The sequence below is a fragment of the Lycorma delicatula genome, chromosome 6 (assembly GCF_047948215.1).
Source record: "Lycorma delicatula isolate Av1 chromosome 6, ASM4794821v1, whole genome shotgun sequence".
Taxonomy (NCBI): Eukaryota; Metazoa; Arthropoda; class Insecta; order Hemiptera; family Fulgoridae; genus Lycorma; species Lycorma delicatula.
Window position 1 is genome coordinate 150,685,610 of NC_134460.1, and position 20,124 is coordinate 150,705,733.

The 20,124-nt window shown below is 29.2% G+C and overlaps 1 protein-coding gene across 7 annotated transcripts in view; it reads right to left on the reverse strand.

Annotated features, from left to right (window-relative positions):
* Positions 1-2,163: 2,163 nt before the first annotated feature.
* Positions 2,164-20,124, reverse strand: part of LOC142326378 (mitochondrial thiamine pyrophosphate carrier-like) — an 88,368-nt gene continuing 70,407 nt past the window's right edge. For all 7 annotated transcript variants that reach the window (XM_075368840.1, XM_075368838.1, XM_075368837.1 and 4 more), the window contains 5 exons: positions 19,608-19,790; positions 16,314-16,473; positions 11,376-11,554; positions 8,171-8,382; positions 2,164-5,021 (listed from right to left, as the gene is read on the reverse strand). In XM_075368840.1, the coding sequence (XP_075224955.1) occupies positions 8,206-8,382; positions 11,376-11,554; positions 16,314-16,473; positions 19,608-19,790 (699 nt within the window). In that variant the 3' untranslated portion in view covers positions 2,164-5,021; positions 8,171-8,205. The remainder of the gene's footprint in view (positions 5,022-8,170; positions 8,383-11,375; positions 11,555-16,313; positions 16,474-19,607; positions 19,791-20,124) is intronic.

Here is a 20,124-nt window from a genome sequence, read left to right on the forward strand (position 1 = left end):
AAAAAAGAGCATTCAGAGCTTGAGGTTTTGAGCAGAAGCAATGATTAATATTGGATGATGATCTTAATTGACAATGAAGATAATTGATGATAACTGAAGATATGGATAATATATGATTTGATGATAATCTGATAATGATGATGAATGAATTTGATTATGATGACTGACTGATCTGGTGATGATGGTAAAAATTATGATTGATTTGATGGATGATAATTGTAAAGTGATTTGATTTGACAGTTGACAATACCAAAAATGCCAAAGCTACTTCCATTTGTGTTCTGATACTTTGAAATTAAATGTATCAATTTTTTTTTTTTTGTAATCTTAAGAGTAAATTGATTGGGATAAGGTAGATGATATGAATTAGTTGAAGCCCTTTCAAATGTTGGCTTGTGTAAATTTTCAGTGTATAGACCTTTGATGATATTGTTTGTGTGCATGTGTGAAAATGTAAATTTTTTACATTTTCATATGCATGAAAATGTAAAAGATTTACATGTGTAATAGGAACTTATGAGAGATGTTTTATAGTTTCATGCTATAATTTATTCATTATTATGCAGTACATAACTAATAATATTTAATGTTTAATTTGAAGTGACTTATAAATTTTTTATTTCCTTACCTTGAGGATTTTTCTTTAGTATTTAAGAGCTTCTCTAGGTGTGTATATGTTCATGCAGTATTTTTCACACACATATATATATATATATATATATATATATATATATATATATAAATGACTTCCTTTTATTATTTATTATTGCTATTATTAGTTTCATGTTTATCATTTATGATCGCGTACTGGATACTTGTCCGGATCTGGGAACCAGATCCCGCCTCACACCTCGCAGCCGAACAGCATGTCTGAATGTATCGGAGGTTCCGGAGCTGCTTTTCATTTTTTATGTTTCGGAGCTACATTCCATTTTTTATCTGTAATATTGTCATTTGTTCACCTTTTAGATGAATTATGACCTGTTATTCACTTTGAACAAAAGAATGTTTTATAAAAATGTATGTTAGCAAAGTAATAATAATATTAATAATAAATTTTTATATATTTTCATTTTTATAAAACATTCTTTTGTTCAAAGTGAATAACAGGTCATAATTCATCTAAAAGGTGAACAAATGACTATATTACAGATAAGCCAAAAGAAAAGAACATTTTCAGAAAAAAAGACTAATGGATTACATTGTACAGAAAAACAAGAGAATTTTTAAAAGGCTTATGTAAAACAAATAGAAACATAATTCAGGATTGTAACGGGACCCTCCATAAACAGAATGAATTAAATAAACCAAGATCAAGTGTAATCAATCAATCAGAGAAAAATTAGGTTAATATGAGAACAAAAAAACTTAAAACAAGAAAAATAATATTGACAATAATGTACACAAATACATATTTCTTCAAAAGAAGAAGACATACAGAAATATTCAAAAAATTCTCACATACAAACATACATTTTTAAACTCTAAATAAATAAATTTATATATATAAATTACATCTGAGGTGGTAGGAAAGAGTTCGTACTAAATTTGAATTACTTAAAATCATATTAAATCTTACAGTTTTAAAGAATTAAAAAAAATTTTCAATTTATTTCACATCATCCTCTAAAACTGTGATTTTAACCTATTTTTGTGATTGGCGCCCACTTGAAAAATGTGTTTTTATTTCTTTATTTAGGAAATTACACCTATTCTTTTTAGTTGCAAACTTCCTTCGTGGGTACATTGGTCTTTCATTGTCTAATGTAACTAGAACCCAGCAGAAACTTTGCATGCATTGCAGTTACAAGTAGGAAGTTACATGGATGTTCATTCTGATTAGTTATGGAGAGAAACTATATCAGTTAGTGCTCTAAGAGCATTTGCTGAATCATACCATATATGAACATGATGAAACCCATCTGTAATACGATGAAGAGCCATTAATAAAAATAAAAGATGTAAACAACCATAGTGTAAAATGTGTGTGTCATAAAAAATGTCATGGATAGGGTATTTCTCATTTTAAATAGGTAATTCAAGACATAGCTTAAGAAATGTATGCTTTGATAAACCAATGAGGATATTCAGTGGATACTCTATGAGATTTCAAAAAGTCCTATCCTTAAATAATTAAATGGCAGAAATAAATAGATGTACATATTTAAATATATATTTTTTTATTAATTAAATATGATTAATAAAATTTCTATATCATTAATATTTACAACAGTTTTTAACAATATTTTTAAAAAAAATACTAATATATGATATTAATATTAAATCTGTCTAATTAAGAAAATAGAAAATAATTATTTTCTATTTCAATAAAAATAGCATTAAAAAAAAAGAAAACACAAAAAAAAATGTTCAACAATTTACGCACTACAGTTTACACAGTAACTCTCTGTATACAAGATATCTTACAAGTAATGTGAAAAAAAAAAATTTAATTTCTAAATATTTTATGATGCTTGATTTGATGAGATCATTATTTCAGTCATGAACACTCACTATTATTACCTTTGTTCAAGGTACAAATTTAGTGAACACTTGTTATAGAAATTTCTCAGAAAATAAAAAAGTAGTTCAGGGTACATCAATATATTAATTTATACTGAACATTTATGTTATAAATAAATTTTAAATAATGAATTGTATAATAAATTTTATCATAATTACTCTTAAAAATTAAACTTTTTTTGTTAGATTGTAAATATAAATATAAACGGTATAAAAATAAAATTTGACAGTATAAAAATATAATAATTACATGAATTAAATAAAAAACTAATTTACAAATATCTATTACTCTTTATATTAACTGTAACTAAGAAAAAAGAGTTAAAAAGTATGTTTTCTTTCTGGTAAAATATCTTAAAATTTTTTTATTAATGTTAATACTTAGATAATAATAATGTTAATGTAATTAATAATATTTGTATTTATCTGTATTAATAATATAATTATTTGTATTTATAATAAAATAATTAAATAATTTAACGTGATGATTAATTTAATGTATAAGGTCTGTTCAGAAGATAACCGAACATTTTTAATTGCGAGCCAACGTAGTCATTTAGTGATGTGCAGTTGGCAGCATCATGCTCCGCATAACCTCCTCTGTAACCACATGTTCTTGGATTGTTGATATCTCATTTATATTTCTATTATTGTTATTTGAGTGCAACGTGTTTAAGTGACAGTAGTGACTTTTGTAATGTGCGATTTTTGAGAGCAAACATACAATGTAAAGTTTTGTGTGAAACCGGGGAACACTTTCACAGAAACATTTCAACTTTTGAAACAAGCTTATGGAGATAATACTCTGAGTCATATACAATGTTACGAATGGTTTTCACGATTTAAAAGTGGCCATCAGTCAATCAAAGATGACTCTCAACCAGGAAGGCCTTTGATTTCAGATGACATCCACGTCTAGAAAATCAACAATCTGGACAAAAGGTGGATTTATGACCATAACATTGAGACAAAAGTTTAATCATAAAAAAATCGCTATTACCACAAACATGTTGTACTCAAATAACAATAACACAAAAACTAAACGAGATATCAACAATCCAAGAACAAGCGGTTACAGAGGAGGTTATGCAGAACACAATGCTGCCAACCGTACATCACTAAATATCTCTGTTGGCGCGTAATTAAAATTTTGGGTTATTTTCTGAAAAAACCTCATACATGCTGTTCTAAAATGTCATTATGAGTTTATATAAAACTTTTTCACAGCATGAAATTGTATAACTTAAATATAAATAATATTATTAATGTAAAAAAAAATATTATTATGGTCAAAATTTAATGAATTTATAACAGAAGTTAATATTACTAATTCCTCCTGATTCTTAGTCTATAAAATTACAAAAACAACAATTACGTTTTATAATTATGTAATTATTGCTGCTGAAGAGATTGGTCACATCTGTATGCAGCCCGAATAGTAAAAACAAATAATATATAATATAAAGATAACTTAAATATATTCATATTTGCTTAAGTAATTGCAAAAGACTTTTTAATCTATTAAAGTTTATTTACAATCAAGTTTGTTAATTCCGAGTAGAAAGTTCCGCAAGAAAATTCGACATTATATACATAAGTTTCTTATACTATTTTTCAATTTGATTTTGGGTTTTATTTTTAAATGTTTTGCATTCATTTGGTGATTTATTAAAATACATATTGCAGAAAACAGATGATTCATTTCGCCTTTATTCAATGTGATTTTAGGTATTGTTAAGTTTTTATTTCTAGTAATAAATGTACTCATCTTAAATCTATTTGAATAAAAAAAATCTTTAATGGAGAGCAAGTGCTTCTAATGTATACTTTTCCTGTAAATTTAAGGGATTTAAAACTTTCATTACTTTACTATGTACATTATTCAGTACATTCAATACACTTTTATTACATCTCATCAATACGATACTAACTTACATTCTATAATTTAAACCATACATTACTGAATACAAGTTTTCTGGTGATATTTACTTTGCTTAATTTAATATATTTAAATATTTAGTTCTGTTTACCAGACTATTTACATGAACAATCCAACTGAGCTGTTTATCTACTATTATACCTAAATGTAAATAAATTATTATTAAATGTCTTGTCTACATTCAAAAACAATATGTTAAAATCTAACCAGTCTTTGACTTTATTTACTACAATTATTTAATTTATATTCTAACACAGACGTGGCATTATCACAGCACAACAGAGTACAGTATTATCAACATACAATACTACAATAAAAAGTTATTATAGTCTTGATTCAAACTGAATGTGTCATTTATATAAATACTAAACAGTACAGGACTAGACTTTGACCGGATAACACAGCAGTTTGCTTGCATGTTTCTTGTAAATATATACTTTAATACATAATACCGTGTTGTACATGCTTTTTGTATGTAAAACTGATGAAACGTAACTTGGATAATTTTCATCCTCTGATGATGCTGATACATAGATGCTGCGAAACACGTAGGAAATTCCTGCAACAAATGTATGGAAAGACAATAATTAAAATAATTATAAATTATGTTTTTAATAAAATATAATTAACAATAATGGGCCAAAGACAGGACCTGTGATACTCCAGTATTAAAGTAAATTCATGTTCTTTTACTGTATTTTACAATTTCCCTTCTATTTTGTAGGTAACTTTCAATTAATTTAAGTTTAAAGCCTTCTTATACCACAATTTTTCAATTTTTCTTTTAACAATTTATAATTTACAGCATCAAAAGCCTTGGCCAGGTCATGAAAAATTGAATCTACTGGTTTACTATGATCTAATTTATCAAACAGAAATTCTACAACTTTTGCAATCGCATCATAGATACCTTTACCTTTTTGGAACCCACACCGAGAATCTGAAATTAGATTGTATTTTTCTAAAAATCCTGATATCCTGGAGTATAATAATTTTTCAAACATTTTAGCAGTATTAAAAATTAATGATATCAATTTGAAATTGCTAGTATTTTTCTCCAGTTTTAAAACTGAGGGTAGCCTTAGCAAAGTGTTTTGAACATACACCAGTTTCAAAACATAAATTGGATATTTATACTAATGGTTCAGTAATTAGATCAGAGACAAATCTAAGATTTGTAGTATGTATGCCATTAATCCCATCTATTAATTCTCAAGAGTTTTTTTTTTTATCGCATGGGTAGTATGGTGCATGGGTGTTCACTGTCACACACCTGAATACTACACCTTCAATGCAATTTTATCTCATAAACTTCCATTAAAATTACTCTTCTACATTTGGATTCTTTTGTTATAATTCTCTTAGCGGAAAAGTTTAGTCTAAGGTACTGTCAAGCCTTAATAATAAAATAATCTTCATAAAAAGTGGCATTTCTTCATAGTTATGGATATACTTACTTAATTAAAAATTTGTTTGAATCTGCAATTATCATTGTAAATACTTTAATTTTACGGCCTCATTTGACCACTTTAGTCAATCTGTGACTGGTAATCTCTTTGATGAGCACACTGTTCTGTTCTTTTGAATTTCCTAATACCTCTTCATTTATTCTGATCTCGCCTTTCTTTCCCCATCCATAAATACCCTTTTCATTGTGTGTTTTCTGTTTTTGGCCTAGGTCTTATTTCCTTATCCTTAGTTTCTTGATGTTTTCTGACTTGTTTTGTAAATATTCCAGAATTAATCCCAGTTCTTCCATATCCTTCTTATCTCCTTGATCTTATCTTATCCCTTATCCATCGTACTCTACTTCCAATTTCAAAACTTCTTATTAATCTGAATTCTGATGTCCTCAAGAGATCCCCTTCTTACATATACTGTCTGTGATGGCCCTCTAGCTCCCTTTACACCCACTTTATTTGGAACTATCCATTATTGTCCTTCTCTTTGATGTTTTTGATGATTCTCTTTGATGATTTTTCCTTCTCTTTGACGATTCTTGCTATTCTTCTTTCCACTTTAGGCTCTTGTCAATTCTGTTCCTATCAGTGACCTTGAAGAGAGTTTCACTACTGTAAGTTACTTCTGGCTGAACTACCATTTTGTGGTGTTTTTATTTCATGTTGATGAGTAGGAATTTTTTGTTATATGTAAACCATTTAATTTTTGGGGTTTTATCATTTTGTTAGTTCTTTCATGCCAGACAGGTTTTTCATATAAACCCACCGGGTTGGTCTAGTGGTGAACACGTCCTCCCAAATCAGCTGATTTCGAAGTCGATAGTTCCAGCGTTCAAATCCTAGTAAAGTCAGTTATTTTAACATAGATTTGAATAACAGATCGTAGATACCGGTGTTCTTTGGTGGTTGGTTTTCAATTAACCACACATTTCAGGAATGGTTGAACTGGGACTGTACAAGACTATACACTTCATTTACACTAATACATATCATCCTCTGAAGTATTATCTGGAAGGTAACTACCGGAAGCTAAACAGGAAAAATAAAGAAAGGTTTTTCATTTAAGTTGTATGTTACAATCTCTCCTAGGTATTTAGATTGTTTTACTATTTTTTATTTCTATTGTTTACTGCTATAAATTTTATTACTAACAGATCCGCTATCATTATTTCTGTTTTTTCAAATGAAGAACCTTAATCTTTAAGCTATATTTTGAAGGTTAATTATTTGGATTTTGACTTCTTGGATGTTGTTTGCTTTATTAGTGCTAAGTTTCCCATAAATCCTAGGTACTTAATTTTATAAAGGCCGTTTTGGTTCTGATGTTTATGCTCTTAGGACTTTCCATATACCACTCTCTCATCACATACTACAGAGCACAGTTGAAGATCAGTGGTGATAAACTGTTTCCATACCTTAATCTTGTTTAACTTGTAAATGGCTCAGATAATTCTCTCCGAATTTTACTTTGGATTGGGTACTTGTTAGAGTTAATTCTATAATTCTTATTAATTTGGGGTGAAATTTTTAATTTCTTAAAATGTCTAATGTTGATGGTGAGGAAACATCACAGAATCAGCAATTACAAAAAAATCAGTAAAGAAAGCTGATAATCTGATGAAATTTGGTGTTTTTAATGCTAGGTAAAATATCAATCACTGAAAAGGAACTGTAAATTTTCAATAAAACTTTATGATGAGCAACGATTTCTAAAAATGTAGTAAACACAGAGGAAAAAAAGCAGTATGTGAAAAAAATAATTTTTTAAAATAATTATATTCTATCGCTAGGATGCAGTTTGCTAAACTACAAGTTAATTATCAGCATAATTAATCTGTGTAAGGCATAAGATCATAATGGTACTATCAAAAGTATCAATGTTTTGTATTTTAAGTTGAATTATGTTATAAATACCAAATGAGTTCATATAATTTTGTCTAATAAACTTTTTATTTTGTATTTGTAACATTTTCAAGACCATGAATTAAAAAAATACTAAAAAAAAAATTAACTAGGTTAATTATACATTAGGAATATTCTGCCTTTTGTTAGGAAATATTATTTCCTAATAATCTAGGAAAACTATATTTGTTTTATAAATAAAACAAGTATATGAACTATTTTGTGAAAATACCAGGCCTGACCACAATTTGAAGAAAGGTCCTTTTTTTAAGTAAAGATGATTCCATTATGGAGGTTGGTGAGCTATTTCATAATTATTACTTTTTTAAACAAAATGAAAACTTACCTTGTATTTTAAATATTTATAAAAATAATATTTATTCATCTTCTGTAATATTTATTTAAAAAATTCAATGTCTCTTCATAAATAGTAAAATGTACAGCAGAATAAAGGCCAGCTTTTATTAAGGAAGGAAAAAGTCCTTTGTACATTCCTCTAATCTTTTCTTTTTTATATGTTTCAACGAAACATGTTGTTAAACTAGAACACCAAAAATTCTAAAAAAAAACAAAAAAAAAACTTAAAATTAGTTAAGAAATTACACCTTATATGCTTTATATTATTTGAGATTTTTAAACCGATAATAGTAGAGTCAATGGAAGAAAAATGGTTGATTTTTCTAAAAAAACAATTTTTTGGGCTACCCCAGTTTAAAAAAAAATGGTCTCAATCCGTCCAAAATTTGTAGAGACAGAGAGATTTTTTTTCACTCTGCCGATCTGAAGTTACAAATTCAGCTTTATTTGCTTGCGACTGCTGCAAACTGCTTCCACCACCATGATTATTGTGACGTGCATGCTCTACTTTTTGCCCATTTTTACAAAGAGATTTAAACACGTTTTACATTAATTTTTGATCTAAAAATTTTCACCATTTGAAAATACAAGTCTTGAAGAACAGATCCCAATTGAAATGGACATGAAAGTCTTAAAGGCCAAAATAATTACAGTTGCCTGAAGTCTTTTATAAACAAATTACAATATCTCAGCAACGAATAAACCGATTTTCTTATGTAACTCTACTCATTGAATTCGGAATTCCAAGACCTAACTTTTAAAACAATAGAAAAGTTATTTTTGGAAAAAATATTGGCTTTGCAAAACACAACCATTTTTAATGGTTTTTCAGCTTTTCTGCAGTAACTACAAGGGCGGTCAAGAAAGTAACTTACGTTTATACCTAGCATGGGGATAGAGCTGCCATCTTGGCGTCAAAATGTTTTTACACTCAGTACGCATCAAGCTGTCGTAGTATGTGGACTGTGATTTTTCTATTCTGTTCATTGTGAATTATTGAAATGTGTGCTTTAATAGAAAATCCTGCAAGTTGTGAGATGCATTCAGTGATTAGGTTTTTACTGGCAAAAAACTTCAAACCGATTGAAATTCATCGGCAACTTTGTGAGGTGGTCACAGATGGAATAATGAGTGAAAGTAGAGTGAGGCAGTGATGCATTCAGTTTAAAAATGGCCACACCAGTGTTCATGATGAGGACCGCAGTGGTCGGCCTAGCCTTGTGATTGATCATGAAAATCAACGATAAAATTTGTGAAAATCGCCACATTACAATTATGGAATTCTTGCTTTATTTCCCCCAAATTTCATGAAATTTTACTGCATGAAATTGTTGCGATGGCGGCATTCATCATCCCCGAAGCCCAAAAAGTTTAAGTGAGAAAGTTCAATGAAAAAGCTTATGACTACGGTTTTTTGGGACGCTGAAGGGATATTGCTGATCAAATTTCTTGAATGTGGGTGACAATACATACTGTAAATGCTTAGATGTTCACTTCAAAACAAAAGGCTAAGTAAGGTAACCGATGGGATTTTGTTTCTCCACGATAACGTTCAACCTCACACAGCAAACAAAACCACTGAACAATTGCAAAGATTTTTGAGAAATCTTTGAACATCTGCCTTACAGACCAGATCTTGCACCAAGTGATTACCTTTTTCTCTCCATTTAAAACAATAGCTTGCATCACAGAACTTTAAGATGATGAAGAATTGCAAAACAGAGTAATTAATCAATTTAAATCACAGGTGGGAGAATTCTTCAGTAACAAAATAATGAAGCCAGTAAGCCGATATCAAAAATGTATTACAATGAATGGCGAATATGTAGAAAAACAGTATATATACCTATACATGAGGTCTGTTCAGAAAACAACCAAATATTTTTAATTATGTGCCAATGGAGATGTTTAGTGATGTGCGGTTGGTAGCATTGTGTTCTGCATAACCTCCTCATTTAACCATATGTTCTTGAATTGTTGATATCTTGTTTAGTTTAATGTTATTGTTATTTGAGTGCAACATGTTTAAGTGTTAGTAGCGATTTTTGTAATGTGCGATTTTCGAGACCAATTATACAATGTAAATTTTGCGTGAAGTTAGGGAAAAACTTTTGTAGAAATGTTTTAACTGTTGAAACAAGCTTACGGAGATGATGCTCTGGATCGTAAGCAATGTTACTAATGGTTTTCATGATTTAAACGTGGTCATCTGGCAATCAAAAATGACCCTCGACCAGGAAGCCCTTTAACTTTACCCAGATTCAGAAAATCGATGATCTGGTGTGTGCAAATTGCCGATTGACTGTCAGCAAACTTGAAAAAGAGGTATCTCACTTGGATCATGCCATGATATTTTGACTGACATTATGCATGTTCAATTTGAACATGCATAATGCCAGTCAAGAAACAATCATGCAAAGGATCATAGTGGGAGACAAAAACTGGTTTTACAGCTACGACATTGAGACAAAAGTTCAATCATCAAAAAATCACACATTACAAAAAATTGCTACTAACACTTAAACACATTGCACTCAGATAACAATAACAAGAAAACAAAATGAGATATCAACAATCCAAGAACATATGGTTACAGAGGAGGTTATGCGGAACACAATTCTGCCAACGGCATGTCACTAAATATTTCTGTTGGTGCATAATTAAAAATGTTCAGTTATTTTCTTAACAGATCTCGAATATATATATATATATATGTGTGTGTGTGTGTGTGTGTGTGTGTGTGTGTGTGTGCACGTGTGTGTGTGTGTATGCATGTGTAAGTTTATTTTGTTATATGTACCTACATCTTTCTATATGTATTTATACTTCACTTATTTCAATTTTTATAACAAAATGGTCCTTACTTAAAAAATATGCCTCATAATAAATAATAATAAATGCCAATAAATAAATTCCAATATTCAGGGAGCATAAATTCTTAGCTCTTAATCAAAACTTCCAAATTATGACAAAACAATTATTTAATCAAGTGAATCAGTCAACTGCAATGTTTTTCCCAGAAAGACCATAATGACATTAAATCAGGTTAAACAAAAAATGTTTTTAAATAAAGAAAAAATAAACTGATCTTTTTAAATCTGTAACAAAGTATACATAGTTTTACTCTTTATAGTTATGACATCGATTAATGGGAAGCCGATGCTAAATTATTTAAATAAAAATAATATACTTACTGAGCCATAACCAACTCTGGCATGTTGGAACTCTTGCATCTGCATTCTTTTACGAGCAAGATCAAATGGATACGTAGTAGTTTTAGCAGCAACTCCAGCTAATAAACCGGATACTAGATTACCAAAAGGATTTGTTTCTTTAGAAGATTCATAATCTTTACTTTTGGATGAAAACACCTCTGCAGACAAAATTCAGTTATTTTAATTATAATAAACCATAACATTATACATGATTAACAAATATTTACAAACATTAGCTTAACAAAACCCATTTGGTTGTAGATTATTATCCATATTATGCAACTTATGGATAAACTTATAATCTGTTACAAAACGGTTTACCACATTGACCAGCAAGTAGCAAGCAATTTCTAAACCGTCCTGCCTGCAGTAATAATTAAAGAAGCAAAATGTTTATAGGTCAAAAAAAGAAATTATTTTATTTTATCCAGTACATAATAAAAAATTACATAATGTCTTAACCAAACGCAAGTCCCATAGGGGGGGATGATTTTGGACTTTTTTGGACACTTTTGGTTCAGTCGATTGCAATCAAGAGAAGAGGTGCACAACTAGATGATACAACAGTCCTACACTCAAAATTTCAACATACTACGGCTAATCACTTCTGAGTTATGCGAGATACGTATGTACATACAGATACCGTGCCAAAACTAGTCAAAATGAATTCAGAGATGGTCAAAATGGATATTTTCAAACTGAAAACTGAAATTTTTCATTATCACAATACTTCCTTTACTTCGAACAAGGAAGTAAAATACATTCAATAGACTTCAAAATTGGTAAAGTTTGAAAAAATACTCATCGAAGATTCAGTGACTACTGCATTAACATTCATGAGAAACAAATGGAAGTGATAAGTTTCAATCTAAATAGAAAAAAATCTATACATAAGAGTGAAGAGTCCATATATAAAAGTTCTCACATGTGAAATTATCTTATCTTCAACTTCTTAAAGCTAGGTATCTACCTAGATCTAAAATCAATTCTTTAAAATTTCAATTTAATGTGTTGAGGTATATGATGAATCAGCATGCAGGTGTATTTTAACAAGAGAAAATTCAGTACAGAAAGCGATTAAAGAAATGAAGGATAAAAAATTGGCTGGAGTAGATGAACTTCCCGTAAAATTCTATAAATATTTAAAGGAAGAAGTGGAAGAAATAATTGTATTGTGCAATAGGATATACAGTACAGGCGATCAGCTAAACGCTGAGTGAAAACAGTAATGATATCTATTCCAAAAAAAACAACTACCAGAAAATGTAGAGAACACATATTAAGTTTAATAGTCCATGCTGCTAAAATATTGTTAAATAGTCCTAAATAGTCAGTAAGGATAATGGAAGAGAATGCAGGAGAGGAACAATTTGGCTTCAGGAAAGGGAAAGGACATTCCATTGGGCTACTAAGCATGGTTGAAGAGGGGATATTTAGAAAAAGGAAGAGGAATGAGTCTGTGTTTTGTAGATTTAAAGAAGGCATTTGATAAGAATCAAATGAGAGAAAATGATGCAGATTGTTAGAGGAAAAAGTAGAACAGAAATTAATTGAAGAACTATACACAAGATAAACAGCAGTGATGAAAGTAAATAGAAAATTACTGATTTTGTGGGTCTATGTTGAGGTGTTATGCAAGGACTGTCTCTCACAGATACTGTTCAACAATTACACTGAAGATATGACAAGGAATACATTAGAAAAAGGAAGATGGGAGAATGAAAAATAAAATTTATAAGCTTTGATGATGATATGGTAATTCTAGCCAGTGTCACACATGCGCTTCAAAGATTGTTAACTGTCCTGCAGGAAGTAATGAAGGGGAATAAATATAATAAAAGCTAATGTAAGAGAAGTAAAAAATTACAGAACAAAAAAGTAAAATGTTACAGATATTGTGGGGTTCTGTGGTGACAGAGGACTGGAAGAGTGCAATGACAATAAAAGGAAGGATGGTGATGGCAAAGGAAGCCTTCAGTAACAAGAGGGAATTACTATATACTAAAAATCAGGATTATGAGTTAAGTAATAGATTAACCAAATGTTATGTACGTCTTGTTGTACAAGAGTGCAGCACGAACAATAAGGAAGAAGGAGAGGAACTGGATTCGGGCTTCTGAGATGAGGAAATGGAGAAGAATGGAGTAAATAAGAAAGAGCCTTATGCAGGAAGTAAACAAAAGAAAAGGGAACCAGACATGCAGTTAGAAGCGGAATCTTGACGACTGCATTAGAAGGGTCAGTAGAAGAAGAAAGGAAGCAAGCAAGAAGGATGAAGTAATAGATGAGTTGAATTTTGGAAGCTGCAAAGGGATGAAGGAGAAGGTTTGAGATAGAAATGGATGGAGAAAGAGGTGGTGTAAGGTTGATGATGACCGATTGACATTCACCCACCCAAGCAGTCATATTCTTATTTACTTTCACTGTTGCTATTTATCTTGTGTATACTTCTCTAATTAATCTTCTTCTACCTTTCCATTCTACTTTTTCTCTAAGAATCTCCATAATTTTTTCCCATTTGACTCTTCTAAATCTAGCCTCTCCCATTAGCCTTCTCTAAATCAATGAAACACAGACTCATTCCATCAGTTGTTAACCAATGGCCAGAGTGTGTGGTGTGTGTGTGTGTGTGGATGTGTGAGCAGATCAAGTGCTTGATGCAGTTTCTACTTTGTGCATAATGATGTAATGTATTGAATAATGTTAGTGCATCTAGTTTTGCCAAAAATTTGATGAAACCCAAAGCAAAACATTTTGTAAGATTAAGCAGACTTCTAGGAATGAAGCTACGGGGGAGTTTACACAAATTGAAAAGTGATACAGGTAATGTCAAGATGGCTGAATATCAGTAGAAAAAAATCAGCACACCAATAGCAGTTGAGATGCATGACTTTTCAACTTCCCAATTATATATCCATAATATTCTTGTCCTTGATTTTTTAGTAAAGGTTCCTTTCGTCACAATATTTCTGATTCTTTCATTTCTTACTTTATCTATCTTTGCGATTCCCACACTACTCCTTGGCATTAAGTATTTCTGGCATTAATTTTGTTTAATTATTTTTATGTTTGCTCTCTAAGCTTTGATTTTCTTGTGATAAATCTTTTCCTTGTTTAATTTCTATAACAGCAGTGGAATGACAGTCAGACCAAAACAATCAATACAGACTAAATATTAGCTAATAAAACAGTAAAATTACTATAATATAGTCCTGTAATAAAGAACCCACCTGGTTGGTCTAGTGGTGAACGCGTCTTCCCAAATCAGCTGATTTGGAAGTCGCGAGTTTAGTGTTCAAGTCCTAGTAAAGGCAATTACTTTTATACAGATTTGAATATTAGATCGTAGATACTGGTGTTCTTTGGTGGTGGTTGGGTTTCAATTAACTACACATCTCAGGAATGGTCGAACTGAGACTGTACAAGACTACACTTCACTTACACTCATACAGTCATTGTCATTCATCCACTGAAGTAATACCTGAATGGTAATTCCTGGAGGCTAAACAGGAAAAGAAAGAAAAGTCCTGTAATAAGGAACTAATTAAAAGTATAATAAAATCTGGGAAAAATGTTTGTTTTTGACACAAAATTTAAAAAAAAAAAACTGAAGAATCTAAGCCCCTTCTTCTTCGAATTCTTCTTGGCCCTCAAAAAGTTTTTTTTCGCATTTTTTCATTATAAAGCTGAAAATTCAAAATAATTTTTAAATACTGTATCTCAGTCCATTTTAATCAAAAATGGGTTGTTTTTTTTTTTAATGATATTTTGCAAAATGTGAAGAATTGAATGCCTTATAACATTTATTTCAAAGATAGATATTCAATTATTTCTGAAGGAACAGGAACACTAAGAGCAATTATTTATAAAGGGGTGAAAGTGTCACTTCAATTTTTAACAACCACAACTTCATCAGTTTTTGTAATACAGATTCAAACAAAAACCGAAATTGTCAAGAACTGAAAGCACTACAACCTTAATTAAACATTTTTTGATTCAAAGTATTGTTAAAAAGTAATTTATTAAAATGATTGTAAGAATGTGATTTTTTTAAGGGCTAAGAAGGAAATAATATTTCAAATGACTATAACTTAGTTAAGTTTTTTAAACATGGCACAGTTGGTATATAATATTATTTATATATAAATAAAATGAAATTCAACCTTACCAACAATCCGTCCACATTTTCTTTTCTAGCACTTTTGCTCATTCAGCCATCCTCAGGAAAAGTTATTCTTCAATTTAAGATCATTAAAATTAAAGTATGTAAAATCCTGAGGACGGTTGAATGACTGAAAGTACTAGAAAGGAGAATGCGGACAAACTGTTGGTAAGGTTGAATTTCATTTTATTTATATATAAACAGACTATGACTTAACCAATATTGGCTGTAGAAAGCCACTTCTAAAACATTTTTGTCAGGAATATGATCTAAGGTCAGAAAAAAATATGTGGTATACTTGAGATTTATTATTTTTAAATAGTTCACGAAAAGCCCAATTTTTGACCTTTTAATCCTGAAAAAAAATGAACCACCCCACCCTTGACACTTGGGACCCTTTCTTTTTAAATTACATGCCAAAATTAACATTTACCCAGAGTTTTATTGTCTTTATAAGTTTCCCACTAAAAGTCTATTTTAATCTTTTTCTTTCAACTTGTACGGTCCAAGCTATTGCATTTCTGCATTTAATTTCTAATTTTCTTCTTTTTTTTTTATAAATCCAAAATCCAAATAGGAACACTTCTTCTGCCAGTGCTTTTATAAGTATTGAACTTTTTATGCTAATTACTTAGTTCTTATTTATATAATACTTTGCTTTTGTATTTGTAATTTGTCTTCTAATGATGATCGTTTTACAACTGAAACATGCAAAAGAAAACAAAAGTAGAAGAAAATTAGTGAGCATTATTTACCAATGTATACAACAGCAGTTTTAAAAAACTCATAGAAAGTAAACTGGAGACCAATATACGGTCCAGCAACTAGAAGTGAAGGTGAAAGTCCACGCCAGTAACTTAATAAGCCTTCTTGCTGGTAAATGCTTCTTAAACCATGAAAAATACCATTATATAACTGCAAAAAGGGAAATAAAAAAATAAATGCAGTGTGAATTTTATTCAATTTTAGACTTCACTTTTTTGAATTAATGACATACATGACTAAACATTCAATGACTTCCAAATTTACAGTAAAACAAATTACAAATCAATTATATTTAAAAATATATATATATATATATATATATATATATATCTTATAAATATATAAACAAGTTATTTAAATTCCAAGAAGTTTTTTGCAAGAGTTTGAAAACTACAGAGTATTAATGATGAAACTATCCATACACATAATTTAATATTCAAGATTTTAATCTTTTAAACTAAGTTCATATTTATTGTTTTAAGAAACAACAATATTAAGCAATGCAGTGATTTCATTAGGTTTAACTATAATGCAAGTTCTTGAGATAGTAAATTTTGCATCTTCTACAAGAGGAAAGGATGGGATATTCCTTAAAAAGCATTAATACATTAATGTATAATAAAGCAGAGTGCAATGAAAAATTCATCTACTACTAATTTCTGCTCTACATTGAATACACCGAACAATATATTTTTTTTCAGTGCATAACATGGTTTTTGATGTTCAATAGAATATGAAGGTAAGGGAAATGTCATAGATACTCAATGTGCATAGCACAAATCTTTATTACAAAATCCACAAACAAACATTACATGCTTGTATTCCTCATTAGAAAATTAAATAAATTTTTAAGCTGCAACATGGATAAACTATTTTATTTACTTCTATAATCTTACAAGATTATTTAAATATAATTTACAAAACTGAATCGTAGATAAGCTGTAAGTTAATACCGTCGACTTATGAAATTACGTTTTAAAACCAATTTGCAATAAAAAAGATAATACATAATCTTTTTATTAACGTTAAGTTAAAAATATCTACTAAACTTTTACTTAATTTTTACTTATTTTGAGATGATTTTGTTATCTGACCTTGGCTACAACTACAGGGAAGGCCACTGACCACGCTCTTCTACCACCTACCCCCCCAGTATATGTGACCGACAGTAGGATTTGTTCTAAGTAGACAATACATCTGAGCTCTATTGCAGTAAAGTTAAGTTTTAAAATGGAGTCGTATGTCATCATAAAATTCCTTGACTAACTTTGCAAAAATCTGCAATGGATTTGTTGAGGGAAGTTTAAGGCGTTAAGTACTACTGTGTACTTTGGTTTTTGACAGAGTTAAAAAATTTAAAGTAGGAAGAGAAGCTACTGAATATCACCTGCATCTCAGTTGTCCTTGTACATCAAAACAGATGCTAACATTCAAAAATGGTTAAAAAAAAATTATAATTTGAACATCTGAGCAGCTGTTGATTGGCTAACACTGACAAAGAAACTGTTTCACAGATTTTACTCAAAAAGTTTTAACACAAAGAAGTATGTAAAAAGATGATACCTGAACTCCTCACTCCTGAACAGAAAAAGCTAAAATGAATTTTTGCGTTTGCACTCTCAAAAACATTAAAATGGATCCTAATCTTTTACAATATGTAATAATGTGTAATAAATTATGATTTTTTTTTTTTATAAGATTGAGAAACTAAGCAACAATCCACTGCAATAGTTCCAGTTCACAAAGATAAAATAAAGGACAGATTAGCTCTATGATATAGTATTATGAGGAATATTATTAAACTTGTTTTATTTTAAGGCTTATTTCAAAATGTACATAAATAAAATAAGAATGACAAATGTTAACTTTCACTGTTAAAAAAATATATATACCCACTCTATCTACTGTATTTTTTAAACATAAATCACTTAAAATAAATTATAATCTATTAATTTTTTAAAAAATACTTTGAATTTCTCCCTCCAAAAAAAATAAAAACAAGAGACCATACATTGATGCATGGAGTGCGTTCAGGATTGAAAAGTCATGGGTTTCTTACCTGCTGTCCTGAAATGGAGAACACCTGATGAAGCTTATCCATTCCACTGCTCAAAAATATCTTCTTACTCATTACTATTATTACTATTATTTTTAAAGTTTATGTAAGTCATTTCCATATCTTTATTAAAACACGACACATTTCTGTAAGTTTTAAAAAACTGTCTGTGAATGACATTTTACAATATGTTACCTTCGCATATAAATTATCAATATTTTGAAAATATATTCCATTAATTATGGTTTATATTCCTTTTAAAAACTTTTTATACGATTTGTTAAAGACATGAAATTTTGATTTTACATAAGCTTTCAAGAAAGAAATAAAAAAAAATGTGTAAAAAAAACTTACGGGATAATTTATTTCACGTGTTGAAAATTATAAATATAAATGAAAAAAATTAATTTTAATTACTGATTAATCAGTAATTAAAATATGGACTTTTTTAAATAAAATTATAAACATATACTTTCTTATGTTGTAATAAGCAATAGATAAGAACAACAATTGAGAAAACACTAAAATTAAAAAATAAAAATTTTAACTTTTCTATAATTGTTTTACATATGAAAATAATTAAAAATTATAAATACAATTTAGATAAATAAATAAAAACAATTCCAGTCTTTTTGAATACAGGAAGAACATTATTGAAGGTTGAAAATTTCGTAAAAAAAGGCAACAAAAACAAAAATGTTAAGATAAATGAAAACACAGCAATTCACTACAGACTTCAGATTTCTGTAAAGTACTAAAAGGTGATCATCATCCTTAGCTGCTAACCATGTGCTGAACCCCATCAATAACAATAGAACAAGCAGTATATAATCACAAGCTTCAGCATGAGATGCATAATGGACATCTACTACATACTCATCCTTGATCAGCAACAAAAGCTAATTATAATAAAAATGGTACTTTGGTCCAATTAGTTCATCACTGTCACAATTTTTTTTTTTAATGAAACAATCATCTTTTTCGTTGTATTAATATTAAAAACTATGAGTTTATTTATAGATATAGCAAAGCTACATGTAATTTACAACACTGAGAAACAGACCATAAATTATCACCATATTAAAAAAAAATTATATTTATTATAATTATTTATAATACTTTTATATAAAAATAAATATTTATTTATCATATTTTTTTTATAATTTCGATGATTTAAATACAATAAATACAATCCATAACATAAATAAGTAATTAACATTAAACTTACCCTATTGTTGCCTTGTGCTATGAGTCGTGTACGTATAATATCAAAAGGGTAAGAAGTAATCGTAGCCAAACATCCAGCTGTGCCACCACATAAAAAATGAATACCAGAGGTTTTACTGATGTCATCTTTCTGTATTAAATTTAATTCACGAGCCTTGTTTTTTAATATCCCATACGTCTGAAACTTCAACATACAAAAATAGAATCAATTAAAATACATATTTTCATATTACATGATAAATTCATATAATTAAAAAACAATAATAATAAAATGCCATCATTAATCGTTACGTTTGTGATTAGCCACTATGTTCTAATATCCTGTAGTCACAATCAGTCACATCAATGAGATATCTTAAACCATCTAAGGAAATTTTAGAACATTATCTCAAACATAAGAGTTTATCTCACAGTCCTTGAGGATTACTTAAGATGACTTTCATATTTTCTGGCAATTTACGCTAATATAGTGACCAAAATATCTAATCAAATAAAGAGATATACAATTTTAAAATATT